Below are 27,374 nucleotides of genomic sequence, written 5' to 3'. Positions count from 1 at the left end.
TAATCTTAGAAAAACAATTGCAAGCAGTACCAGAGTTGTGTACCATCTTATTAATTCATTTGAAGAAAGAGATACAAATAATAAAACAATAATTGAAAAAGTCAGTTTTATGAAACAACGAGGAATTTTATTAAGATATTTTATTATGTGTCTCTGTAAGGAATAGACCGACAACCATATAAAAGCTTACAAAGATGGTTAACCTTCAACACTATAAATGTGTAACATGACAGAAGTTGTTCACAATTTTGCATCTTTACTGACTTTTACAGAGTGAAGGGAGAACATTCTCAACTATGACATGCCAATGATGAACTTTGACAGGAGACATTTAAAATTGCTTTAAATCCTTTACTCTTTTTTTTTTTTTTTTTTTCCCCTTTTTAAGCAAAGACTTGCAGAGTTAGGAGTGAATGATACATTAGCACCATGACATTAGTCTTTTACACTTCCCTAATTTTAGTGGTCTTGACCAGCAATGACAGGAAAGTAGAGAAGCACCTTTGATAACAATACAATTCAACAATAAAATTATGGTGGCTACCACTATTAAGATATTAAACTCTGTACTTTTTCACGGCTGATCAGTACAGACATAGAAAATTTTGTATTAAATGATTCCCTACAGGTCCAATGTGTTTTGATTTGTTTGATCAATTTTTGGGTTGATGCATCAGACACATCCCAGTTTCGGTCCATGTTGAGGTAGTTGAAACAGGGAGGTCTTTCTAGCTTTATGGACTGCATCTTAGAAAGAAGGGTAAACTTTGGTACTGGGAGCAATCAGTGCTTTGTAAATTGGATAACATTCAACTGATAGAAGACAGTGTTGTTTTATTAAGTGTTGAAGTTGTATTATAGCACCACGGAGACATTTTCTGAACATGAAATTTGGTAAAAAAAATAAAGCAAAAAAGCATTTTTTTACTGTACTTTGTGTAATAGCAAAAAAAAAAAAAAAAAAACAACAAAACCCTTGCTATCAAACTGATTTTTTTCCCCCAGAAATTTTGTTAATAAATAACTGGGATATAGATAGTCGCCTGCACTAGTTGACAAGGCAAAAACAAAGGAGCACAATTGGAGTGTGAATCTGTTTGCTGGGGTTTCAGATAGAGCAGGATCTTTGATTTATAAGAAGCAGACCGGGCCAACATCCACACCAAATTCCTGGTCAGGACCACCAATATCCATGGGTGCAATATCAACGACAGGCAACCTCATTGTCTTACGTGTTCTGTATTCAAAGACTGTTTTACTCCATTCACCAGTGTGTTTCTGTGAAGTTGAAAAGAAAAAAAACAACAAATATGTTAGAGAAATCAGTATCGGGCTATTGGGCTATGTGCAAGTTAAATTACAGTTTACTGGATTTCAGACTCTTTCTATATTCATACATCCCTCTCAACACCATGAAAACTAGTTGCCATCTCTGTAGAAAAAAAACACATAGGTAGATATTATTCTTTTCTGGGACTTTTATGCATGGTTTTTTAGGGTTGTTGACCTTGCAGCTCAGAAGCTATGGGATCCTTGATGGACATTAAAGTATGCAGAAGTGGTGCCAGTGCCCTGACTTAGGACTGAAATGTGCTTTGCTTGCTGGGAGATGGTACAAATGGCTACTCTGTTTGGAAAGTGGATTTGGCCTCAAAAAAAAGCAATGGCAGTAATGAGGTAAACTCTTTATTCAATGTGGCTGCAAAGTAAATGTGTTTGTGCATCCTTGAATGACAGGTTTACCAAATATGTCAGCGTTTATTATATTTTTGGGGCCTTAAACTCCAGGAGGGAGAAATTGGAGATGCTATCAACATTGATTTGCATTTGTTACTGAAAAGGCTGCTCATTGACCAGCATACGCATTGATGTTACTGCTCCTCTCCAGTATTTTCTGCTGCAGTCATCAAGGCACAGTGAAGCAGTATGTTGTATCTGTGAAATGACTGCATTTGCCCCTTCCCATAATTATAGTCCATGTCTTAATTTTTTTTTTAATGACTAAGATAATTTCTGCTACTTTTAGTTTTAGAGTTGACATGGGATGGAACAAATCTTGGTCACTGTGACCTCACTGACTTTGGCTTTAAAGCAAGGAGCTACTTGTAAAGCTCAGATTAAGTGGGAGTGCAAATCACTTTCTACAGTTTCAAGAGGAGTGACAGTTCTGGAGAATCTAAATTTTCCCAAATAGGTGTTACTACATCCTTTCCTTACTCTGGTCATGCAGAGCTCTCTCTTCCTTTGTTATGAGTTTAGTCCTCTAATAAATGATACCCTCTAAACTATCATACTAAAGTCTTGTTCACTTACAGTACAGCCATCTTCCAGAACAGCATATGTAAATTTGCTGTTTCCTTCAGCCTTGATCTCACTTTCTGTAGAGCTCATCAGTTTCAGAGCTTTTTTAACATTTCCACTGTCTTGATCCATGTAGGCAATGCTGTTCTTGCAGTGGTAGGTGATATTCTGTGAGGCACGGCTTGAGAGGATGCGGAGGAAGGCAAGCTGAACTTCGGATACATCCTCTGGAAGTTCAGGATCTCCGTAGCTGAACTGCCAAAGCACAGGAAAAACAGTTTTTATTTAAAAAACTGTCTAGGGACAGTCCATATAGTTATTATTTTACACACTAAACGTTTAACTTTGTTTACTTTCACGATTATTTCTTAGAGTTTTGAGATGTATGCAAGTACAACGGGCACTATTTTTTGGATTGTTATCTGTGGTAATTTCTTACCTGGAAGCCTCCGTTCATAGATTCTCCAAACCAAATGTGTTTCCTTCCACTGCTTTCACTGGTCCACCAGTTTTTCCTTGGCACAGTGCTGGGGTTAGCATTGAGGCATGTCTCACCAGTTTCCATATTACAGTATACTTTAATAGCATCCATCTTGCAGCCTTGGTTTGGATCTATCCAGTACTCTCCTAGAGGTTAGAAAAAAAAAAAAATTGTTAAGGAGCTTAATATATTTGGAGAAGAATCTGACTTCAGGATGGTGAAGTTCATTTCTATGTGAGATTCCTGAGCCAAATTAAGGAGAACGTTAATTTTGACAGAAGAGACATGGCAGATAATAATATGGTATAAAAACATATTCTGAGTTCTCTAATACAATGGACATTTGAAATAAACATGGAACTTATGATAGGTTTTTCTTTTCTATAAATTATTCAAACAAATGTTCACATACAAACATTTAAGCACTGAAGCTGAGATTAGTGTATACACTGTGTAAATGCATACTCAATTAAAGTTTTAAATCATTATTACACTTATTATCACAATGTTTATTAAACAAAAATCAAATTTCAATAGCATGTCTCTACATGTAAATACTCAAAGACAATAACCTCCTTTTAAAAAAAGTGAAGATCTGATACTACTGGTGAAAAGAAAAAAAAATAACAAACATACCACTCTTGAGCTCAGGATGGCAGAATTTTAAGTCTCTGCAGTTACGAGCTGGATTTTTCCTTGACCCATCAGGACTAATGATATTTTCAATCTGGTTGTTAATTGATTTCATTGAAGACATGATGTCACTCAGATTGATATCATTTTCTTTTGGCTCATCTCTATATTCATACCCGTAGCCCACTGGACCTTTTTCACCAGCACCCAGGGCAGCCGCACCACCACAACATGGACCAGGAGGACCAGAAGGACCAGGAAGACCAGGTTGGCCTGGTGGACCCTAATAAAATAGTGAACATAGCGCTTAGTAGAGATTGCAGGTTAAAACTAAAAGTCTGTGTGGGACCTAATCTTAAAAGTGAGAATCCCCACATAGGCATATAATTTACTTATTCATTAAATAATAGCACTTGCTATATATAAACATGCTAGTGTTTCCAGGATTTCATTTTGCTGAAACTGGAATTTTCTTTTTCTAACTTTGTCAAGCTCTAACTGCCCTCCTTCTGTCTCAGCTTTGAGAAGGAAGCTTTTCCACCAAGATCCAGAAAACAACCATTTCTTGGCTTTAGGAGAGGTGACTATACCAGTGACTTTTCCAGTGCTAGCCTCTCTACAGGATTCTAGGAAACCCACTTCAGAGCTTCTCAGACACAAAGGGATCCTGTGCTCTCAAATGAAGAGGAGAACTTGCCTACCTGTTGTGCATAGAAAAGTCAATGTTTATCTGAGACAAACACAATGCCCAGTGCATCAATAGTTACATTGAACTGGAAATGACCTGTATTTTTTTTTTTATTTAGCCTTGCTAGCTAGATATCTTCCACCACAAACTCTGTCCATGAAGTACAGAATTTTTTGAGGGAGATGTTTAAATGTGAGAGCACCTTATGTTTCATGAATAATTCCTGAATATTTATTTGCTTGAGTGTGCACAATTTACTTACTGCAGGGCCACTTTCACCTCTGTTACCACGAGGACCAGGAGGACCAATTGGACCTGGATAGCCGCTGGTACCATCTTTTCCAGGTGGCCCAGCTGGTCCTGGAGGACCCTAGAAAAATGTTGAACAAAAATAATATGTTCAAAACAGTTTACCAGATATTCTGAAAATCAGAAATACTTTGAGAGAGATTTGAAACATATCCGTATAATTTATAAGTCACCTTTCTCCAGCCATTGCCTCTTAAGAGTGTCAATTTTAATGTTTTTGAATGTTCCTTGCAGTTGCACTAAGTGGTGAGTTTTTCTTACCCTGGCACCTGAAGCTCCTGGACTTCCAATCGCACCTTGTGGACCCAGGGGACCCTATGAAGAAAAGATGAGTCAAGTCATACACCTCCTATTAATATTTTCTATCTATCTGGACATACCTTAAGCAGAAATATTAAGATTATATGAAACACATCCTTATAAGAAAGCAAGAAAGCTGACATCAATGAGCTTTGATTGAAATCTTGTATTCACAACAATACGACATATGACATAGATGCAAAATACTTCATATTACCATCAAATCATATTACCAATAAAGTTATGAAAATAATTTGACAAACACTCACATTTTGAAGACATTAAAAAAATTGCTCTTATGTATGCACCATAAAGTACTAAGCTGTATGTTTAAAAATGAATAATCATCTTGATGTCATAGTGTAAATAAGAACTTTTCAGATGTCTTTTTGCTCACAGAATCATAGAATCACCAGGTTGGAAAGGACCCACTGGGTCATCGAGTCCAACCATTCCTAACACTCCCTTAAACCATGTTCCTAATGTTATAAGTGAGATGACAGGTTACATTGTGTTGTTAAATAGGTTGATATTGGTGGCATTCATAGTCAACAATTCCATCTTTTTACCACCACTAGTATGTTAAATAGGTGAATTTCGATTTCTTGATTCTCACTTCTATGCTAAGTATTATTAATAGTTCTTGTTAATATAAATCCCTCTTAAAATTTTTGTCATAAATGTCTAGGCTATGCCTATTATCCTTTGATTCTTTTAGCCATTAAAAAACTGTTCAAAATTGTAATGCATGTTTACAAGTCAGTAGTTTACAAAGTTTACCGTTTTATGCCTATTTTGTCCTAAAAATAATTACTGAAAAAAGATACATGACACATGAGAGATATTTGGACTCCAAGCAGCTTTTTCATGGATTTAGATAACCATCTAATATAGATTTCTTATGGACAAATATTTCACACCCTATCTTTTATGATTCAATCAGGAATAACCTATATAAATGAATAGGGAAAGCATTTGTTCCGGGCAAAGTCGGGTATGCAGCCGAGAGGGATTTTAGCAAACCCAGCTTCAGCTCTTAGCAGCTTCTTCCAGTACTTCATTAACACTTATTTCAGGTTGATTCAGCGAATCTGGGCTTTTGAACACATCTAACAATCAAATTAAACAGCTGCTTCATAATTTTCTTTCCTCAGTAAATTAGTTAAGGCTAACTAGTTATCTGGGATCCAAACCACAGGAGTTAAAAATAGTTGCAATTCCTATTTGAATGCAAAATACTCACAGGAGGACCAGGGAGACCGGGAGTACCAGGAAATCCTCTATGACCCTTTATGCCATTGCTGCCTCTTTCACCAGTTTCACCTTTATCACCACGAGGACCTTGAGGACCCTTTAAGAGTAGATTTGCAATAAAATGAATATATAAAGAAATAAAAAAAAAAGTCCAAATAACAGGAAATAGCAAATGTATAAAACAAATACTCTAAATATAACTTACAGCAGGACCTCGAGCACCAGCAGGACCAGCAGAGCCAGGAGGGCCAGGTGGACCCTGTGTCACAATAAGAATAAAATTACTTGGTCTAGTCACTTGGAGCCGACTAGACCGCATTTTTATTTCCAGATAGGCAGTATGTTCAAAGCCAGCAGCTGTTCAGAAATGAGGGGAAGCTCCCCGCACACTATATAATCTTTCTCCTTGATATTCTTATAAAAGAGGTCTTATAAAAGAGGGCAAAAAACCATGACAGTAACAAGTGTATGACTCTTCCAAACTTCCACTTTATGACAGCATAAACCAGATTTTGCATATGAAAGGTCTGTAAATAAGCAGTAAGCTATTTACTGTAGTCTTACCTGAAATCCTCTTTCACCAGCTTTTCCAGGTGCACCAACATTACCTGCAGGTCCGGGGTGACCAGGAGGTCCTGGAGGGCCAGGAGAGCCACTTTCACCACGGTCACCCTGCAGATAGTCACAGTTGACAGGATAAGAAATGTAATGTTTTACAGAACTACAGTGTGAAGAGTATATTCAGAGGAGCATAAGGGATTCAAGGAACAAGTAAAATAGCACAGAACCAGCTATGTCATCTCTACGTAACATTTATTTGGCAATCTAAAGATACTGGCAATTCCTTACTTTGCCTCCTGGGGATCCATCACGTCCAGGCAAGCCATCTGAGCCAGGGTTACCCTGGGGGCAAAAAAAAAAAAAAAAAGTAGTACAATTTGTTCATCAGCTGGATGATCAATACACAGGTTGTTTTCCAGAAACCTCAAATAATGGTCATGAAAGAGAGAGAATTTTTTTCTGGAAGGAAAAGTTCCTCAAGGTAGAAGGTCCATAAATGATCTATCAGACTTGCATTATTTTGTGGACATACAGGCAGCACAGTCTCTTGTTCAGTTTCAAGTGATTCAGACACCGTCCACAGGTAGTAAAAGGTATAGCGGAGACAGCAGGCTATGCTACCATACACGAGGATACAATCTGCCCGAGTTCCTGCACATCAGGGACTTGAGGGAGGCTTTGTGACCTTTAAAGCGTATTTAGTCCCCATGCCTCCGTTTTGTAACTGGTAAACTAGCAGGAAGGTCTAACACATCCACTCACATCTCTGCCAGGCTCTCCTGGTAAGCCTCTTTGTCCAATAGGACCTTGTGGACCAGGAGAACCACGTTCTCCAGGGACACCATTGATGCCTGGTTTACCATCTTCACCCTGAACAAAAGTGGAAAAGATCTTGTTTCAGATAATGTACTTATGAAATACCATTATATTATGTATCTTTAACTAAATATGCAGTAATTATGAAGGAAAACTAATAAAGTGAAGGAACAGTGTGGCTTTGGTTGTTGTGAATAATCAAATTAAGAAAGACATTTCTTTTCATTTCTAGTAATATTCATGCAAGGCATTGAAACCAAGGAACATTCCTTACTGTTTTGTCAAATAAGAAATAATAAACATGGATGCCTCTTCTTATGTGCTGCAAAACAATAGCCAAAGCAACTACAACAAAAAAATACTGGTCTATCATGATATTAGTACTAAAATACAAATGAAGCCTCACACCACCTTTTCAGGAAAGAGGTAGAAGTATTTTCCTGTCTTGGTCGTATTATTTAAGCAAGAAACATATTCAGAATTAAGCGAAGATAAACAACTTGCAGTAGGTGAAACTATAACTGCATTCTTGTCTCAAGGAGAGGTTATAGCCCATTGCCTTCCTTAAGTGGGTGAAGCTGTTTATATACTTCTAAATAATCTGGTCCAGGACTCTTGGTAACGGAGATTAAAAACAACCTCATTACATCCCACAGCTACTTGTTACCAGATATTTTAAAGCCTGATCTTAGGGAATTAAACAGAAATAACTGTAAATAATGGAGTCTTTGGATTAAAAATACAACACATTCATTACCTTCTGTAACACCAAGCTACATTTAGCAGCTGGATTACAGTTGTTGCATCAGCTTTGAGGCTATTGCTGCAGTAAATGCACTCTCACCTTGGCACCTGCCATACCGGGTGGACCACTCGGGCCACGCAGACCTGGCAAACCTGTGTTACCCCGGCCACCAACAATGCCTTGAGGACCTGGTTCTCCTGGTGCCCCCTGTTTAGGAAAAGGTCAGATTAGTCAATATTGAGGATCTTCAGCATTCAGTAGGTGGCTTCTTATTCTTGACAAACATAATCCCGGTCATTTCATATAGTGGTCCCTGGCTGGACACGTACTTACCCTTTCTCCTCGTGCTCCAGGTGGCCCTTTTTCACCTGGTGAGCCAGGCTCACCTCTATTTCCAGCAGGTCCTGGACTTCCAGGAGAGCCAGCGCTACCAGGGGGTCCGGGTGGCCCATCCTTGCCTGCAGGCCCTGCGTTACCCGGGGGACCTGGACTACCCTAAAATGAATTTTAAAGAGGAGGACGTTAGGTGTGTTATCTGAAAAATTAGTGCATGCTTGCTGGTGTTGATCTTTCCCCACGAAAGTCAACCAGAGATTCAAGCTCTATGCACCAAATCTTTTGACCTGCTTCCAAACATGATTTTTTTTCTCCCTGCTCTCTGGACATGCAGTTTGCATAATACAACACCTGCAGCTTGTATGCCTAGTGTTTGTAATGCATCCAACACAGGATACATATTTCTTACTCAGGGCTCTGCCACAGAAATTCAAAATCATTTCACACCCTACTGATGCCAGATATAATACCTGTAAAGTAGTGTGACAGATATATGCAGAACGACATACGTTTCTAAAACTAGCTCAGCCAATCAATGGAAGGAATTACATTGACATTAAGAGCATCTTAAGTAAAATCCTACTTTTTCTTTTAATTCAGCAACAATTTGCATCTGTCTGTAACTATAATACAGAAAATAAACATCTGTTTATTCAAGCATAAAATTTTTCTTACTTTGTATCTCAATTACCATACAATAAAGGATAACAATTTTGATTTTAAAAATAGTAACTCCATAGTATTCTTTGTATTTTCATAATTTTTAGACAATAAAAAAATCAGAATCTAATTTTTAATATGTCAGTCAAAAACAGGTGCATATAAATATCCAAGGATGTTATGAAACAGTTTTTCTTCACACACAGATATTGTACAAAGTATTGCAATTACCTGATACATCAGCACAAGTTTTTTATAACAAGACACTGGTAGATTAAGACACTGGTTTGTAATAAGACTAGTAGATTAAATTTCAGATATAGGCTGTATAATAAAGGAGAAAATTTGCTGCAAGAATCTTTCCAAACTCCTTTGTCCCAAGACAGTCAAATCCTACACCATTTTAATCCAGAAGGAATTAAAAAAAAAAAATCATTAACAGTGATCTACAAAATGTAGCTTTGAAAATGCAGACCAATTCAAGATCCTGAACTGAATATTTTGTGCATCATAAAGAGCAAGAAAGAAGGTAGGATGTCTGCCACCAACAGAAGTACTTGAGGTCCAGAAGCAGGACTCCTCTAGCTCTGATGGGGTTTGGAAAGCAAAATATAATAGAATAAGGATTATCTTGATGGTAAATGAATTAATTGCTATTCCATATGAAATAAGAGAACAGTAAATTCCCTTTTGCAGAAGTGTTTTGCTAAGTCCAAACATGATATTGAGGATGCTTTTCTTATGTTATATTCATGTCAAGGTCCATATAACTTAATATAGTTTAATATATTGATATATGTCCAAATATATACACTAGGTAAGAATAAAAGAAAATTGGGATAAGACAACTTACATTGTTACCAGGGGGACCAGGTAAACCACGAGCACCAGGGAAACCAGCAGCACCCTACAAGAAATGGATAATTCTAGTTGTCGTTTTCTGACAACTAGAAAAAACATGAAAAGTAGATTTCTTTATACAACAGATGACTTTGAATTATATTTAACTGTTTTGCTTAAAACCCATATTAAATGTCCTGGAACTGAAGAAGTTCAAAATTTTTGTTTGTTTGGTTGGTTTTTGTTCCATGGAAAGGTCCCGTATGTTCCTTAAAGGTGAACTAATAGGCTCTGAGAAAGCTGGCAAAGATGGCATGTAAATCTAATGACTCTTGAAACAAGCCATTTTACAGCTTTTAGTAATTGTACCAAAAGCTATTTTGGCACCTTACTTATATTAAAATTAATATTATCCAGATCACTAAAACCTCAACTTTAGTTACTCCTTCTGGAACACTTTAATCATTCCTGAACTGCAGATATTGAAGTCACTGAAGTTCTTGGTTTTCATTTACATCACATTTCTTTTGACGGATAGAGCCATATATCAGTGACTTAAGTCAAAGAGATACTCACAGGGCCTCCAGGAGATCCACGTTCTCCCTTAGTTCCTTGGGGGCCAGGGGGACCCTACATGGAAGGAAATAGATGAATCAAATGATTTGATAAATGCATTAAAATTACAGGAAGTGTCATTAAGTTTCAAGCAGTTCAAATGCTTGCACTTGGGCACAGCCGCCTTGAGATTGAGGGAGAAACCTTTCTTTGTAGCAACAAGGAACAGCAAAGTCTTACCGGTGCACCAGGACCACCTTGTGGACCTGCAGCTCCAGGGGGTCCAGCCTCTCCTCTTAGACCAGGTGGACCTCTATCTCCTTTCCCACCAGGTTCCCCATTTTGGCCCTGTAGAAAAATTACATTGTTATATTACAATTTAAGAAATGCAGGTGTGATCATTGTGAAGAGAAACCCTATCCAGATAACTTTTCTGAAGGCAATTTCACTATACAATTAAATGTGAATGCAGTTGAACTCTATCGGTCCACCAGAAAGGAAGAATAAAGACATGTTGTTCTATTTGTGACTGAGTGCAGAAAGATTAGCAAATAAATCAAGTGTATGTAGTAGGTATGCATATTTAAGGGGTTACAGCAAGTCTTTCCAATATGTGGGTGAACTAAGAGAAGCTAAAAACTGATAATCACATTCAATTACTCTTTAAGTATTTATACTTACTGGTGCTCCAGGGAAGCCAGCAGGTCCAGGAAGACCCTGTTCTCCTCGTTCACCCTGTAGAAAACAACATGTTGGCAATGGAAGATGTTAGAAAAATCAGCTTCACTTTACAAGGTAAGAGAGCATTCCCATGAATGCCACTAAAGTTTCTTTGTCTTATCAGCCCTTGAAGGAAAAAAACCCAAACAACAACCCCCCAACTCCTGAGCTCTAAAAACAACTCTTCTAGAATCATGTAACAATTATCTAAAGTGTGACAAACTTAGTTACACCTGCATGAACTCTGAAAACAATCCAAGATTGTATTCCCCAGATCCAACAAAGGTCCAAATGAGCAGTTTTATCAATCTAAAATATAAATATAGAAGTCTTTTTAAAAGTTTACTTAACTGTAAGACAAAATGGAAACAGCTATTTCTCACACTCTTGCCTTGACCCATCACCACAGCCCTCTGACCTATCTACAGTGTTAAAAGTACTGATTTTCTGAAGCCTATAACATCAGTAAATCCCAAGAGTCAAAAGCTGCCAAATGTACTTAGTTTATTTTGACCTCAAGCTGCATGTGTTCCTGGTAGGGTAGGTGCAACACTGATGTCTATACTAGACTAGAGAGCCCATGGTAAGGTTATAGTGGAAGAAAAGTACTACCACTTACAGGACCGCCACGGGCACCCATTGGACCTGGGGCACCTGCTGGACCAGTCTCTCCCTGTAAGGAACAAGAATGATTACTAGGTGTTTTTCTTTTTTCCCATGAGACAGCCACTGGTGTGACCATTTACAGTATCAAATATCATTACAGAGGATGTTTTACCTTATCCCCAGGTGGGCCGGCGGGACCAGGAGGGCCGATGGGACCTACATTGCCCTAAAAAGAATTAGAAAACAATACATTTTGTATTAAAATATGTTAATTTCTCTATTTTGATCACTAGCATTTAAGTCTCAGTGTAAACAAGTAGCTAAAGATATTTAAATGGAAGCAAGCCTACAATGCCAGTGTATTGTTCTACACTATGTTTTGGAATGACACACCGAGATCAAGACATTTTGCAATGTGAGATACCTCCAATACATTTAACCTCATTTTTTTTCCCCTCACCATCAAAACCTAATCCAAAATCACCTGAATATAACAGTTATCTTTCAATAACAATAAAAGTTATCCATTGCCCTAACTTTTCATATAGACAGTTAATCCATGTTTTTTCATATGGTAAACATCTCCTGGTTAGTTTTCTGACTTCTTTCTTGAGAATTTAATGTGTACCTGATGATTTGAACTAAATTTTTTTACATTTCCTCCAGCTCATACAGGCTGTGTTTTTATATCTATCATCCCTTGTTCTTCTGATGTGTATACGCTTGCATGTACTCATTAGAGAAATATACATATATTTCAAGGGTCTATTTTATGTGTGTATGCTATACAGATGCATAAATATATAGTAACCTGTAGGGTATTCTGTATAAGAATACTTACTATCATGATATCTTTTTGTGCTTAATTATACCAGCATTTTTCCTCATCAACCAGCTAAACTTAGGAAGCTAGTAACATTAGGTCTACTTTTGCATTGCCACTTCCCGCCTAAAAATATGTCCCAGTTAATTGTAATCTTCAGCTTGCAAGAAATTCTATCTACCCAAGCAGCTATAATCACAAAAGCTAGTATTAAGCCTAATTTAGTTTACAAAACCAGATTTCCAATGCCAGGATGAAATACAATGGGATTACTACTTTACCTCTCCTAGACAGTATATATTCACAGTAAGTTTACTCATATTCTGAGTGTATGTGAAGCTAACTGGTGAACTGTTAGATGTTTAAAGACTACTCACTCTCTCTCCTCTTGCACCAGGAATGCCATCAGCACCTTTGCCACCAGGTTCTCCCTAGCAAGCATAAGACGTAAAAAAAATAACGAAAAAGCAATCATAAGATAAGCATAAGGAGGTGGGGCAATAAACTAACATTAATAAGGCTAGGTTCTCATAGTAAGGGTATCTCAATGCACGTATTTCCTTATTGTGATCACATAAATTTGAAATTGGGGAAGACATTCTGCTCAGTATTCAGCATCTGAATACTTTGATTGAAAAAAACCCAAACTGATTCACAGTGGAGTCTATGCCAAATTGTTTTCTCGTGGTGTGAACTATTATCATTGTTTATTAGCTTCACTAGGACTGATTTGATATACCCCTCCACCAAGAGATATAGTGCAGCAAAATATCTAGCATTAAACCAGGTAAAAAATCCTGTATTTTTTTAACATATAGGACCCATATTGCGCTACTAGATCAACAGTACCACCACACAGTCAATACCGCAGGCCAAAAGTGAAGGTGTGAGAAAACCCAATAGTCAGCTAACACCGAGTTAGCACAAAATTGACAGTTTGTGTGTGGTTGTGTGTGAGTGTGTTACCTTATCTCCTTTTGGTCCAGGACTTCCAGAAGCTCCTCTTTCCCCTGGCATTCCCTGTAAGCCAGGCAGCCCTGTGCCTCCAGGTGCACCAGGGGGTCCAGGGGGACCCTAAAGAATAACAAAAAAATAGTTAGAGAAGAGCGTAAAAAAAAAGAATATGGATCTGTATTATGCACGTAAGAGCAGGAAGCAAGCAAGTCTGTGGGTACCTTGGCACCTTCTGAGCCAGCAGGACCTGGCCCACCTCTTGTTCCAGGAGGTCCTGGAGGACCCTGTGCACCACGTTCACCTGGGACACCATTTTCCCCCTGTGGCAAAGAAATGTGTTATTCTTTGTTGTCAAGCTCGTAGTTCATTAATTCCTTAATGTAATTATAGAACCATTGGTGTATGATTTACCTTAGGGCCTGGGAATCCAGGTCCTCCAACATCACCTTTTGGCCCCTGTTTATGAGAAAGTAAATGCAAGTCACCCATGCACTTTACTTAGTAAATCTGCATTGTGTTTGGCACCCTGTTTCTCCCACCTATTATCCCTTAAAGCAGACTTTTTTGCTTTGCAGAGTGTCGATAGCTGTTTGAATTTGACAACAAAGTCTAGGAAGCACTTTTCACATATTTTTCATTGCTTTAAAAAAAAAAAAAGAACTACTACTTACTGGTTCTCCAGGCTTTCCATTCTCACCAGCTGGTCCAGGTCCACCAGGCAATCCCTATATGAAGGAACAGTATTATCATCTCTGTTGCATTTTCTTTACACAAAATTACCCTAGTAATTCCAATCCTTTACAAAACAGTAGGTGATAATTTGATATCTAAAGATTTTATGTGACATAATTAACTGAGTTAGCCATCTGGTTTGCAATAATTAAGTACTAAGCAGTAACTTTGGTCAAGTGCTCCATCTGTCTTACTTCAAAATACAATGACACGCACTGTAATGAAAATTTTAGATGCCTCTTTTTGTGTATGTGTGTTATTTCATTAAAAATAGTCAGAAATCAATAAACACAGCACCTGGAGGCCAGGTGGACCTGCTGGTCCTGGTTCTCCTCTCTCGCCAGAGGCACCCTAGAACCAAATGAAAGAGGGGAAAAAAAATGAAAATAAACTCTCTAAGAACATTTCAACATATAAATATCTCCACACCACCTCTAATATGTGTCTAATGATTATGATCTGATGAAGAGATTGCAAAATCCTAAAGACTAATGTACTTTGTTGTTCAGGTATTTGTCCTTTTCATTCCACCCACTACTAGTAGTTCAGCAGACACATATATACTTGATACTAGCCTGTTAAATCTTAAAGGGAACAATAACATGCTTCAGTTTGAAAAGGTGGTAGATCCCCAAGAGCTCTAAATTAGTTTTAATTTCAACTTATACCAGGTATAACAGACTCAGGTTTCTTCTAATATGGTTTTGAGTATTAATTTATAAAAATAATGGCAAAGACAATGTCTTTGTCTTCATAAAAGAAGATTTCTTTGTATCATTAAAAATATTTTTCTTCCCCTAAATTCACAGTCTCTATTTGTAGATGCCAGACCGCCTTGCTCATAATTTCCGCTTATGCGATGACCATACTTACAGTAGGTCCAGGAGGACCTGGGAGGCCAACATCACCATTCTTCCCAGCAGGACCCTATACAAAGACAAAATTAGGCTTTGGTTACAGGTTGATTTAATTTTTATGAGTCACAAAATAATTATTAATTAATATTATGTCATTAATAAATTATTAGATAATTAAACAAAATGTTAATGAAACTTACAGTTGCTCCAGGTGGTCCACCAGGGCCTCTTTCTCCATTCTTCCCTGGTGCACCCTTACAAAAGAGAAAGATCACGTTTATAATAGAATACCTGTTCTGGTCAGCACACAATAACTTCAAGCTATGGCACCACGTAGCTTCACTACGGAGTAAAATAACAGTTGCCTGATCAAGCATTAGCACAGGAGAAATGGAGAAATCCCACTCACCTCATTGCCCTTTGGACCAGGGAAACCCATTACACCTGGTTGACCACGTGGGCCTGGGGGACCAGGTGGACCTGAGCGGCCAGATTCACCCTGATTACCCTGAGATAAGTAAAAAAGATATGAAAACATGGCATCTGTTGGATGACAGAAGTGAATATCCATGACTCCTTAAATAATGAGTGAGGGTGAGATCCAGCTAGAGACATCGTCATTGAAAGCTTATTATATATTTTGTATTTCAACTAAGACTCTGTATTTTAAGCAGTATTAAATGACAAGATTTAAAGAATGTTTGTACACTGAGACAGCATTAAAGTGTTCCAGTAACTAAAGTAAACAACTGTGCTAACAACCTGTCATGCAGATACTGTGGGATGAGGGTAAGGTCAGTAAGAGGACTACTATAAAATATTTGTACAATGTACATACTGGAGGGCCAGGTTTCCCATCACTTCCAGGGCTTCCTGGAGTTCCAGGCAAACCCTGCAATTGAAGAAAATGAAGTGTTATTCTTCAGTTTAAAATTGGTAACACTAAGTTACAATACATAAATATAAATATATGAAAATATATTCTAATCTACTTGCTTGATTTTACCCTCTTTAATAAAGGTTAAAACTCCTCCCATTTCTCCCTATGCCATTGAAGAGAAAAACTGGAAAAAGCTAACAAATTCTTTGGCTAGGAATTTCTTTTTGAGAGTCATCGTATATAATCAACACACCAAACACTGATCAATGTGCACAAAAATTGAATTCTTTTACAATTTGGGAAGAAAACTAATTTCAGGTGGTAAAAATCTAAGAATGGAACAATTTTGATTATGTACCCCTACTTAAAAGCAACAAAACAAATAACATTTTAGTTAACTTGTTTTATATTTCTAAATACAATTTTTGTTATATTTGTAATAATTTATTTTCATTTCCAATAAAATCTTGTTTAGCTCTCAGAAGCTGGTAGTCTTGCTGACTTTAGAGTTTCATTATAGTTGTTGTCAGACATTGATAATTATTAGTGTAGCTCACAAAATGATGTTACATTCTGTACATATTACACAGTAGGTTATCCCTGAAAATCTAACCAACAGATTATTTTTTTAGTAGCAAATAAGCATAAATTTATGTTAAACACTTAAGTATATCAAAATGTTTAAATTGAGGTATAATTTAATTATGTAAATGTTAATTTTAAGCCTCTTTAAACTCATACTCAAATATAAAAAAATTTAAATACAGTAACCCAAATATCTATTAAATATAAAAACTTATTACATTTTTAATGAATTAGAAAATTTGCTAAAATGTGAATAAAAATACAGAAAATCATCCAATGCTAATTCATGTTAGAGCCATATCTCATGACAGTGCATGGCATACTCTGAGAACTGGGGAGCACATTCAGTTTCAAATAAGCTTCTTCATTCACTTGTGACAGATGTTCTCTGAATGCCCCATGTGTCTCCATGGTTGTCTGTTGCACTGTGATATATTCACAACACTCTGCTTACAGGAATTAATAGAAAATTTTCCTAATTGGACTCCTCTATTGTATCAGCTCAGATGAGGTATCTGTAATAGAGTTTATCTCATTTTCTTGGAGACATCCTTTCTTACTCTCATTCCGGGAAGACCTGGGCCTCCATCTTGTCCACGTTCTCCTGCTGGTCCACTGGGGCCAGGAGGACCTGGGCTACCACGTTCACCTGCAGGACCCTTAAAAAGAGATTTTGAAATTCACAGCAAGGAAATCAGCATCATGTTCAATCTGAAGTTATGCATTCAAATTCACTTGGATTCTCCAGGTATTTGGGGTATTTTTTTGGAGGAAGACTTATACCTTTTCACCTGGCAGTCCATTGCTACCGGGTAAGCCACGGAAACCAGGGGAGCCCTGCCAAGTAAAAGAATTAAATGTGGATCGCAGGCAATATGAATCAGGTAATGACAACTGTGTTTTGTTCTAAACTAATTACCATTAAATATATTATTCTAAAATTAATGAAAGAAATAAACAGAAATGAGATATGGCAGTAGAAAAAAGTTTATAAAATTATTTCATCTTTGGATGTAACCCTCCTGTTGAAATTCATTATTCTTAAACAGACTTCCACTAGTTACTTTATTCATGAGTTTTCTAAATTTGTATAAAAAATAAAATAACACAATTAGTCTTCAACAACTATTTTTTTCTAATTCAATACCAAAAATAGCTCTATTGTGTTTTCTAATATTTATATTTACTACTATCTCTATTGCTTACAAGAAATTTGAATTAAAAAATTGAATTTGCAACTGCATTTATAGATTTAATATAATTTGTTCATTGTGCATCTTTTTTTCTCTCATAGCTTCAGCAAATACTGCAATAAATTCTTAAATTAGGAATTATAACTAGATCATCACAATTTCCCTTGGTTCAGGTGGGAATAGAAATCTGAAATCTGTAAGAGTGTTGCTATTTATTTTGTTGAATTCAATTCAGGAACTTCTTTGTGATAACAGTCTTTGAGTTGTTATTGAATCTACTAACTAAAAAACCCTATTGACATTAAAGATATTTTAGCGGAGAAGACAATCTGACAATATTGTTTTTCTTGACATTCCTGACATTTTCTATCTATTCATAATGAAAATGTTTTCATAAAGACATATCTTGAAGACAGAATAATTTGTATTGCTTTCACTTTCCAGAGCTGAAATTTTGTGATTGTTCATTTTTGTTAACTGAGAAGCGATCCTGAAATTTGTTTTGGTTTTGCCCCCCACCATGTAGTTCTCATGGTTTATGGTTATTTTTAAGAACAAATCTGTTGATACAGCTTCCAGGTATATTAAATCACTACTTCTCCTTCAATATCAAAAAAGAAAGAAAGAAAGAAATTTCAGACTGAGATAGACGCAAGCACTGCAGTTCAGATGAGAAACTAGACAAGAATTCTCACCAGCTTTATAAACCAGTTTCACATCTGGAATTTTTTGAGAACAGAGATGAAGTCAACTTTGTCCTGAAAGTATTTTGAAGACCAGATTTTGCTGTCTGTGTAATGTACTCAGAATGTACCTTGTGTGCTTGGTCATATACAGCAGCTTACCCTTTCTCCAGGTGTACCAGGTACGCCATTCTGGCCAGGTTCACCATTTGCACCTCTTTTGCCTTCCTCACCAGGAGGCCCAGGAGCACCTGGGGTGCCATTCTCACCCTGTGAACAACAAAAATTCCCAGCAGTGAAGTAGAAGTTTCAACACCACCTCTGGGTTTTGTATGGAGAATGATTCAGGCTTCATACTTCCATAGGACAAGTCTCTGAATGTCACTTACACGCTCGCCTTTTGGGCCTGGATCTCCTTTTGCACCATTCTTACCAGGTTCTCCCTAAATAGGAGAAAATCCTATTAAAATTATGGATTGCAACAGGGTATTATTTTAGAGCTACTAGATGCAGTGAAATACTATCTTTCAAATTATTGACACATTTTTATCATTTTACAGCCTGCAAAGGAATTCCCAAGCACAAGATGAACCAGGATATAGAATGGATGGATCTCCTTAAAAATTCATCAGAGGAAAGAAGTGATACTGTCTTAAACACTACTGAGTAAAATTTTACATCTGTTTCTGAGTTATTTCAGGTATGTATCATTGAGACTTTTGCTTGAAGACCCTGAGTATTTTCTCGAAGAACTATGTGTGGTGTAAGGTTGTCAGCAGAAAGCCTGTTGGAGTAAATGATGGTGTAAGAGTAGGTATAATTCACTAGCTGTAGTGGGCTGTAGACTCAGCCCATCAGAATTTAAACAGGTGAAACTAGATTTTAAAACAACAGATTTGGTCTAACAGCCATTTTAGACAAGATACTTTTTTGTTGTGTGTTTCAGAATTAATAGACAATTTAGGAAAACAAATATCATGTTTATATGTAATTTTACATATAGCAAGATATAAATGTGGGAAGGATAAATAAATTATATATTTAAAAAATAATTGCCTACTGTTATAAAATAATTTACTAGATCATCTCACATGAATAGGAAAAAATTAGGTTTTTTTAATAGTATCAGAACGACTTGCACCATGTTTATTTGTACAGCCAGTGTAATGAATATTAGTAACTCACTGGAGTGCCTTTTGCACCAGGGTTTCCACTTGTACCTGGAGGACCAGGAAGACCACGGCCTCCTGGAAGACCAGGAGCACCAGGAATACCAGAAGGTCCCTGTAGAGAGTGAACAGCAGATAAGGATGAAGAGAGCATGGCATTTTTAAACTGCCCAGTGACCCTCAGCAACACGATGCAGCAAAAGACAGTGATGTGAAAAGTACCCACCATTTCACCCTTGTTGCCAGGGCTTCCAGCTCTTCCAGGAGGGCCCTGAAAAAAAAAATGTATAAATAACTGATGTTAATCTAAGACTAAAGCAAAGCACATGTAGGGCTTTGTGAAGAGCAGGTGCCAAAACATTTCCCAGGTCCCACGTGATATTTATGTACCTGAGGCCCGGGTGGCCCAGCATTACCCTGAGGACCTGGTTCTCCTCTCTCTCCAGGACTACCACTAGAACCAGCAGGACCAGGAGGACCAGTTTCGCCCTACAGAAAAACAGTAAAAGGAGAAAATTAATGGATTTTAGCCTTTTTTCCAGCATGGCTTTTTCCTCCACTGTGGCATCTTTAGTGATTTGGGAAGAAGGTTCCCACCATCATCTCTTGAGTGCAAGAATCAAATCAGCATGGTGACCCCAGTGCTGAGGAACAAGGTACCCGTGCACTTCAACCAGAACACACTGCATAGCTGTTCCAGTTGTGGGGAGTCCACTTGAGCTCCTCCCACAATGCAACATAAAGCATTGGATCTACCACTTAATGGTGTTTCGGGATCAGTATTCATGAAGATTTTGTCTCATGCTGCATATGAAAACACATCAGTTCTAAGCTTGCAAACAGCATACAGCAGCCAGAAAAAGGACTCATGGAACAAAGATGACTTAAGCTGGCTAACTAGAGAAAGAAACAAATCCTACATTAGTAATTATCTTTAGCTGAATACCTTAAAACCTGGAGAGCCTGGAAATCCTGCAGTTCCGGGCGGACCTGGGGGACCCTTAAAAGTTAGAGAAATACTATTAATGCAAAAGGTAAAAGTCATATGGAATTAATTGTAAGTTCAAAAAAATATCTGATTCTGAGATTTTTCTCTGAGTCAGGAAACACCTGACAAAGTAGCAAATATAAATCATGCTGTAAAAGATGAATTTTGGCTAGTCCTAAAATATCACACCTACATCTTATTTACTCTAACTTCTACATGTTCAACTAAATTTCAGTGTTGTAAATTTAAAAAACGTGAAAGCTGTCATTAAAGAGATTGCTATAAAAAATGATTTTTTCCAATTATAAAAAAGGTGTAGAAGAAAAAAAAAGCTAATGTAACTGTTACACATACAAGTGGACATGCTCATGTTTCTAGACAAATGGAAAACAAAAAATATTCACAATCTCAGAGAGCTAAATAATATATTTGATAAGACCATGCAAAATCTGTACAGAGAGCAGCAGTTCTATCCATCTATACGTTTCCTGAGAATAATCTATATTGGGATTTATCTATTTTCTGATTTACAGTTTTAACCTCTTATATTTCCCTGTGTGCTTCAAGTATCTTAATGGATACAGTTATGAAATATAATTAAAGAAAACATTCATTCTAAAACCAGTGCACGCCCAGTCTAGGGCTTGCCAGCACTGGAAAACATCAGCTAGAATTGACTAGACTTGAGTAATATTTGAAGTCAAGCATCTGTAAGTCGTCTTACAGGTGGGCCTGCTGCTCCTGGAGATCCATCTTTGCCATGGGAGCCCTGTAGAAAGAAGAAAGATATTGGATAAGAGCACTACCCCAGACACAGAACTCATATGCTTTAAAGCCCATGATTCACAGATCATCTTTTTGTGTCTATACATTTCCACTTTGTTGGCCAAGACCCAAGCATTCCTCAATTCTAAAATAAAAAATAACTATTTTATGAACAACACTTTATATGACTTGTACTGCAGTGATGAGACAGCAAGACACAAAAATGTATTATTACATTTCTTAAGGAAATAAACATTACAAAACATCTCTGTGGACAGTTGTTAAGGTTCAATAAATAAAATAGAAATAGATGTATATTTCAAAACAACAGTAACTCCTAAATCACATAAAAAAAATGACACACACACCCCCCCCCCGTCTTGTAGACATGTTAGACCAAGTCTGCTGGTCAGGTTAGGTACTGTCTACATAAACAAATTACTGGGATTTGATGAACAAATCCAACGCAATCATGATTTCCTTCAGAGCAAGGAGTGTACCTCCTAATCTTAGTCAAAGAGTAATTTCATCTTTTTCTTGCAAGTTACCTCTGAGATTCTTTTTTTTGCCTCTCTCTGCCTTCTTCTACCCTTTTCTTTTGCTCTTCCTCCCTGTTCCTCTTGTCTGAACCTGAGTGTATGCTGAAATACCAAACTGTCCCTCAACATGTTTTATATTCATTTAAAAGTGAAATGGAGAGTAAGATGGTAAACATGTTGTGCATTAGAAGTGTTACATCTTCAGCTGAGACTGTTAAGTTTTCATGTGTGATTTTATAGATCCTGTATAGTTTCATGATCCTTTCCATTACAACTGTTTTAAGTAGGGAATTCTCAACAAAAGAAAAAAAAAAAAGGAAGAGGATAAGTGGATATCTTTCTGGATAAGAACAGAACAACAGCTGCCACTTACAGGGCCACCAGGATTCCCAGGTCTTCCTCTTTCACCAGCTGGACCTCTTGGTCCCTAGAAAACACAAAAGAACCAGTCTGTTACATGACTTCCAAAATAATATGGCCTTGCAAAGAGACATTACTCTTATTTGCATATCTCATCATTGTTCAATGCATGCAGCGGGATAATTAAAATTAAAAGAAAGACAAGTAAATCTGTCAAAGGGGAAGTACCATAGGCATTTCCATTTCAGTACTAAAGGATACACATACTTACCGGTTGGCCTGGTGATCCGCTTGCTCCAGGAAGACCAGTTTCACCCTGTCGTGGAGAGAAAACACAAATGACAAAATGAACTTTGGTAAAAACATTCTTTGGTTTATTTAAGGGGAAGAGAGATAGAAACAAGACAGCTCAATCTATTGCCCCTTTCTGCATAGTGGTGAGTATCCTTGGCATGAGTAGAAGTCTGTGAAGTCTGAGAAATCTAAACAAGTGGAGAGCAAAATATTCAAACAGAAAAAAATCAAGAAGGCTCAGTCCTTGAAAATTATGCAACAAAGACAGATGGTCCAGGCATGTCCTTTCATTTTGGTATCTCAACTGGAAAACTGGGACATGACATGGTTCAGAAAGTCTAGCTCCTTTGGAATCATTCACATTCTTTTCATGGAGATATTCAATGAGTTTCTTCAATGTTTAATGGATATTTATAACTGCATAAAATGCAAAGTGTAGCTATATAACAGTTGATGAGTGGTATTATTCTATGTATTACAAAGATGACATGAGAGCTTTTTACCTTTGGACCAGGAGCACCACTGTCACCTTTGGCACCATCTCTTCCATCAAAACCCTGTGGGAGAGGAAAACCACATCTATGGTTACTATTTCTTTAACGTTCTGGAAAACTTATTCCTCTTGGCAAAATACTATGCTTCAAGACAAATTCCTATAAAAAGGCATATTTTTAATAATGAATGCTATCAGCTATTGGAACACTTCTTGAAAAAAAATTTTTAATCTTCTATCTCTCCATAGCCATTAATTAACAAATTATGCTTTTCTGGATGGCTTGCTTAAGCCCAGCATTTGGGATGGCACTCTACAACTGTGGTAACTAGACAAAATTTAACTGCGTTTCATTACAGAAGGTCAGGTTACATTGTCCAGAAATTGATCTTTAATTCTATGATTCAGTCTCTTTCACTGGGAAATGATGACTGAAAGAGCACAATAGTTCAACACCATAATTCAAGTAGAGTAACACTCAGCAATACTCAATACTTACTCGTTGACCTTTCATCCCAGGCATTCCAGGCATTCCGGGGTGTCCCTTGTGACCCTGCACACACAAATACAGAAAGATGCATCAGTTCCATACTTACTGTATGAAGGGCACAAGTCAATGTTCATTGTGCGTCATATTCACTTGGACAACTTGAAATTGGAAAACAAACCCTTTGATTAGAAGACCATTGTTATTGGGGACTTTTCCATACCGGTAATCCAGGTATTCCACGATCTCCATTTCTGCCTGGTCTTCCTGGTTCTCCCTATTGAAGAAAAGTAATTTTTTGATTGCTTTGCTATTGATTCAGTTAGTGGCAAAGAATCAGTCTTAGTATATCAAAGCAACTTGGAATAACGAGGTGAAACTTTCACCAAATACAGTGGGGAAAATTAACATCAGGGTGATGATTCAGTATATGGCTGCCTTCTGAAAAACAGTTGCCAGAATTTATAAACTGAATTTTTTAATAAGATTTTGTTTAAGATCTAACTCATTTCAAGATGGCTTTTAGAAAAAGACTATCACAGAAAGCTTATTTTTCATGGTGAACCATTCAAAATGGACAAAAAATTTAGCTGATTGTCTTGCTTTGTACAATACCTATTCAGGACTTCCAGCTGTGAAACAAAAGGTGGTTTTAACAGCCTCAACTCTTAAAGAAATATTTGAAGGAAGGCAGCTACTACTACTATCTGCTTTTCTTTTTAATTGCTGATTTATTTTTCACCAGATCAAAAGAGGGTATTTCATGCTTAAGTATTCTATTCTTTTTCTTCTAAATTGTGCAAATCAAATTGCCTTCTAAAATTAAAACTTGATTTATCGAACTTTCTTTCATCCCATTTATTAACTATTGGATGAATAATAGTGAACTCACATCTTTTCCTGGTGGACCAACTGGGCCTATCATTCCAACAGGGCCTGGAGGTCCCTGTAGAAAAATAATTAATATTGACTGTAATAACCAAATTTAATTTTTTAAATTAAAAATGCATTAGGTGTCATAAAATACTTGTACATTTGACATACATGTTAGTAAACAGACAGGATGAACTGTAAAATTTCAATCCAGTGACAACACAAATTCATGCTTGTATAATCATGCCATTAATATACATAGTGATGTGTAATGTATACGTACAGGAGGGCCAGGTTGTCCTGGTTCTCCAGGGGAACCTTGGTACCCAGCAGAGCCCTATAACACATCAAAAAGGGAGTTAGGATGTGAACAATTACATGTACTATTCCATAGTACTACTATATTTTTTAACAATCTCATAATCATAAAGAAATCAGAACTGTCTCCAAAACAGCAAAGGTGAAATTAGCAGAAGCAAGAAGAATGTGCCTCCACTGAGAAACATGAAAAACTACTCTTCTAAAAAGAGATGTACATAAAAAAATTCATATCCTCTGTGTATTCACTGAACATGTATTGAGATTCCCACTTTCATTTATAGTCTATTAAATTTTTTTATATATAAACATTTGGGAATATTAACAGAGGTTGAGAGGCAGTGGCATGCCTTAATACAACCTTAGCCAGCACCCACCAGAACTGCAAAAAACACCAGGCCAACACAAACTTAGGCAGAGACAGTATATATCCCTCAGTTATTGAGTCTTGGAGGTGCACAGCTGGTGCACAGCTGGTACACCCTGAACTTCGGTATCCATTATTTAGATTTATTGGTTGAAAATGCACCTAATATTTATGATAGTGAAAATGAGAGGCATGTATAAAATAATCAGATGATTATGAGAAGATTAATTTTACTTACAGGGGGACCTGCCTGACCAGGTGGGCCAGGGGGGCCACTGGGTCCAGGGGGTCCTGGAAAGCCACTCTATGGTGTAGATTAAAAACAGTCATTATATTCATGTAATATAGCTATAAATCTTAATGTAGTTGCAACAGTCACCAATAACTGTGAAATAAATTTTTATGTATCAGTACAGAAAAAAATCCACGGTGACATCAATTGGTGCACTAAAAAAAAGATGAAGCAGTATATATATATACACCTTGCTAAACACATTGTCTAGTACCTACAGTCCCTCCAGAAAAGTGGTCTCTGTGTTTCTCTTTGCAACCTTAGCTCACCTACTCCATAAGGTATTTTTGAAGTTTAATTTTTTCTTTTGAATCACTGTTCTACTTCTGCAGAGGGATTTTTACAACTCGGCTTTTCAGCTACTTAGGCTGGAAGGAGAGATAACTGGAACTACTATTTAATTAAAGAGAGTAAACGGGCTTCAGCTTCTCTGCCATGTAACTGAGCTTTATTAGCCTAATCCTCCATCTTTGGTTGTGGGATCAAAGTGTACCCATAAAGTTGTTCGCTAGTCTATTAATGCCAGATTTTGCTTTCTGAAACTAATTTTAAAATTTCTTACCTGCATACAACAACTGCATTTCATATGCAGCCCATTACTTTGTTATAAACTGTCTTTATGACCCTAGACTTGGTAGAACTTACATGTATACTGAATTAGGGTCATAATTTTATAACTTGTCAGTGAGGCATTCTCAAGAAGAAAATAATTTCTGAATTTCAAGAGTACTAAGTCATGAAAAATAAAGGGACTCAGAGGATGAAATCTCAGTATGCTTAAACTCAAATCAGTAATACTGTTCCTTATTTTAACTGGTAAACGGGAGTAAAATATTACTATTCTTAATTTGGGAAGAGTGGTGATATTTCTACTTCCTGCAGCAACAATCAAAAAAGCATTTGATTCTGCAAAACAGAAAGCATTTGAAAATTATCATAAAGGCTTACTGCAGCTATATGTGGCTCTTGAAAAAAACACTTTTGTTAAATGAAACCTGTCATGGGTTTGATACAACCAAAACAATTGAAACATATGAATTACGTGAGAATCAATGAGTACTGCAATACTGACAGTATATTCCATATATTAATATTGTAAGTAATGTGTTTCATGGGATATGGTCATTTGGTGTCAAACTAGGCCATGTAGCATAGATGTTACAGGAACATAATTTTCATGATACAAGATTAATAGTATAGCTATACTACTATACATAGTACAGTATATTACTATACTACACATATACTATGTTAATACTATTTATTAGATTTTCTTTTGTTTGAAAAATTGAATCGTGATATTTGCAATTTTCTAAGACAAGAAATACACTAAGTGGAAGGGTATTTAGTGTCTGGATAAACTGGTAAATGTTTCGATACATGAATACAACTAGCAGTCTCTCGTTAATTGTTAGAACTCATTTGGTATAAAAGTTTGAACTCAGCATGAACCATCAACTCATCAATTGCTATTAATAAACTACAGATGCAGCTGTAAACAAGCAAGACATTATTTTTTTCAAGGTGCATACTGAGGACATAAACTGATCACTAGATATGGTACTTGCTTGCTGCCAGCATCTCCAAACTGTGAACAAATGAACATTTTTTTAGCTAGAATATGTGCACTGGTGAGAGAAATACCATATGGAGAGGTTACACAAGTAAAGAGAAACTGAGAAAGTACAAGTATAAGCAATTGAAAGCCACTGAAAAGACAGTAATGGAAAGAAGTGTGACTAAGGAAATACTAGGCATGGTAGCCACCCATGGACAAATGTTGGTGCTACAGCTGGCATATATATTTTATTACGTCTACAAATCATTTCAATTTGGATATGTATTTAAATGAACATTTAAGAAGTTAATCTATGTAATGTTAGTGATAAATATTATTGAGTTCCAGCAAGCATAGTC

The 27,374-nt window shown here is 36.8% G+C and overlaps 1 protein-coding gene across 1 annotated transcript in view; it reads right to left on the bottom strand.

Annotated features, from left to right (window-relative positions):
- Positions 1-350: 350 nt before the first annotated feature.
- Positions 351-27,374, bottom strand: part of COL3A1 (collagen type III alpha 1 chain) — a 47,957-nt gene continuing 20,933 nt past the window's right edge. The window contains exons 6-51 of the mRNA XM_054069606.1: positions 25,404-25,469; positions 24,764-24,817; positions 24,500-24,553; positions 23,831-23,884; positions 23,620-23,673; positions 23,131-23,184; positions 22,605-22,649; positions 22,347-22,400; positions 21,394-21,438; positions 20,628-20,681; positions 20,072-20,170; positions 19,908-19,952; positions 19,698-19,796; positions 18,902-18,955; positions 18,675-18,782; positions 17,420-17,473; positions 17,197-17,295; positions 16,010-16,063; positions 15,581-15,679; positions 15,372-15,425; positions 15,188-15,241; positions 14,612-14,665; positions 14,254-14,307; positions 13,994-14,038; positions 13,804-13,902; positions 13,595-13,702; positions 13,006-13,059; positions 11,978-12,031; positions 11,819-11,872; positions 11,161-11,214; positions 10,720-10,827; positions 10,501-10,554; positions 9,938-9,991; positions 8,422-8,583; positions 8,188-8,295; positions 7,290-7,397; positions 6,816-6,869; positions 6,531-6,638; positions 6,172-6,225; positions 5,956-6,063; positions 4,674-4,727; positions 4,366-4,473; positions 3,419-3,698; positions 2,741-2,928; positions 2,314-2,556; positions 351-1,278 (exon numbers count right to left, since the gene is read on the bottom strand). Coding sequence (XP_053925581.1) covers positions 1,132-1,278; positions 2,314-2,556; positions 2,741-2,928; positions 3,419-3,698; positions 4,366-4,473; positions 4,674-4,727; positions 5,956-6,063; positions 6,172-6,225; positions 6,531-6,638; positions 6,816-6,869; positions 7,290-7,397; positions 8,188-8,295; positions 8,422-8,583; positions 9,938-9,991; positions 10,501-10,554; positions 10,720-10,827; positions 11,161-11,214; positions 11,819-11,872; positions 11,978-12,031; positions 13,006-13,059; positions 13,595-13,702; positions 13,804-13,902; positions 13,994-14,038; positions 14,254-14,307; positions 14,612-14,665; positions 15,188-15,241; positions 15,372-15,425; positions 15,581-15,679; positions 16,010-16,063; positions 17,197-17,295; positions 17,420-17,473; positions 18,675-18,782; positions 18,902-18,955; positions 19,698-19,796; positions 19,908-19,952; positions 20,072-20,170; positions 20,628-20,681; positions 21,394-21,438; positions 22,347-22,400; positions 22,605-22,649; positions 23,131-23,184; positions 23,620-23,673; positions 23,831-23,884; positions 24,500-24,553; positions 24,764-24,817; positions 25,404-25,469 — 3,867 coding nt within the window. The 3' untranslated portion in view covers positions 351-1,131. The remainder of the gene's footprint in view (positions 1,279-2,313; positions 2,557-2,740; positions 2,929-3,418; positions 3,699-4,365; positions 4,474-4,673; positions 4,728-5,955; positions 6,064-6,171; positions 6,226-6,530; positions 6,639-6,815; positions 6,870-7,289; positions 7,398-8,187; positions 8,296-8,421; positions 8,584-9,937; positions 9,992-10,500; positions 10,555-10,719; positions 10,828-11,160; positions 11,215-11,818; positions 11,873-11,977; positions 12,032-13,005; positions 13,060-13,594; positions 13,703-13,803; positions 13,903-13,993; positions 14,039-14,253; positions 14,308-14,611; positions 14,666-15,187; positions 15,242-15,371; positions 15,426-15,580; positions 15,680-16,009; positions 16,064-17,196; positions 17,296-17,419; positions 17,474-18,674; positions 18,783-18,901; positions 18,956-19,697; positions 19,797-19,907; positions 19,953-20,071; positions 20,171-20,627; positions 20,682-21,393; positions 21,439-22,346; positions 22,401-22,604; positions 22,650-23,130; positions 23,185-23,619; positions 23,674-23,830; positions 23,885-24,499; positions 24,554-24,763; positions 24,818-25,403; positions 25,470-27,374) is intronic.

This window comes from Cuculus canorus, chromosome 6 (assembly GCF_017976375.1).
Source record: "Cuculus canorus isolate bCucCan1 chromosome 6, bCucCan1.pri, whole genome shotgun sequence".
Classification (NCBI taxonomy): Eukaryota; Metazoa; Chordata; class Aves; order Cuculiformes; family Cuculidae; genus Cuculus; species Cuculus canorus.
This window is presented reverse-complemented; position numbering and strand designations above follow the sequence as displayed.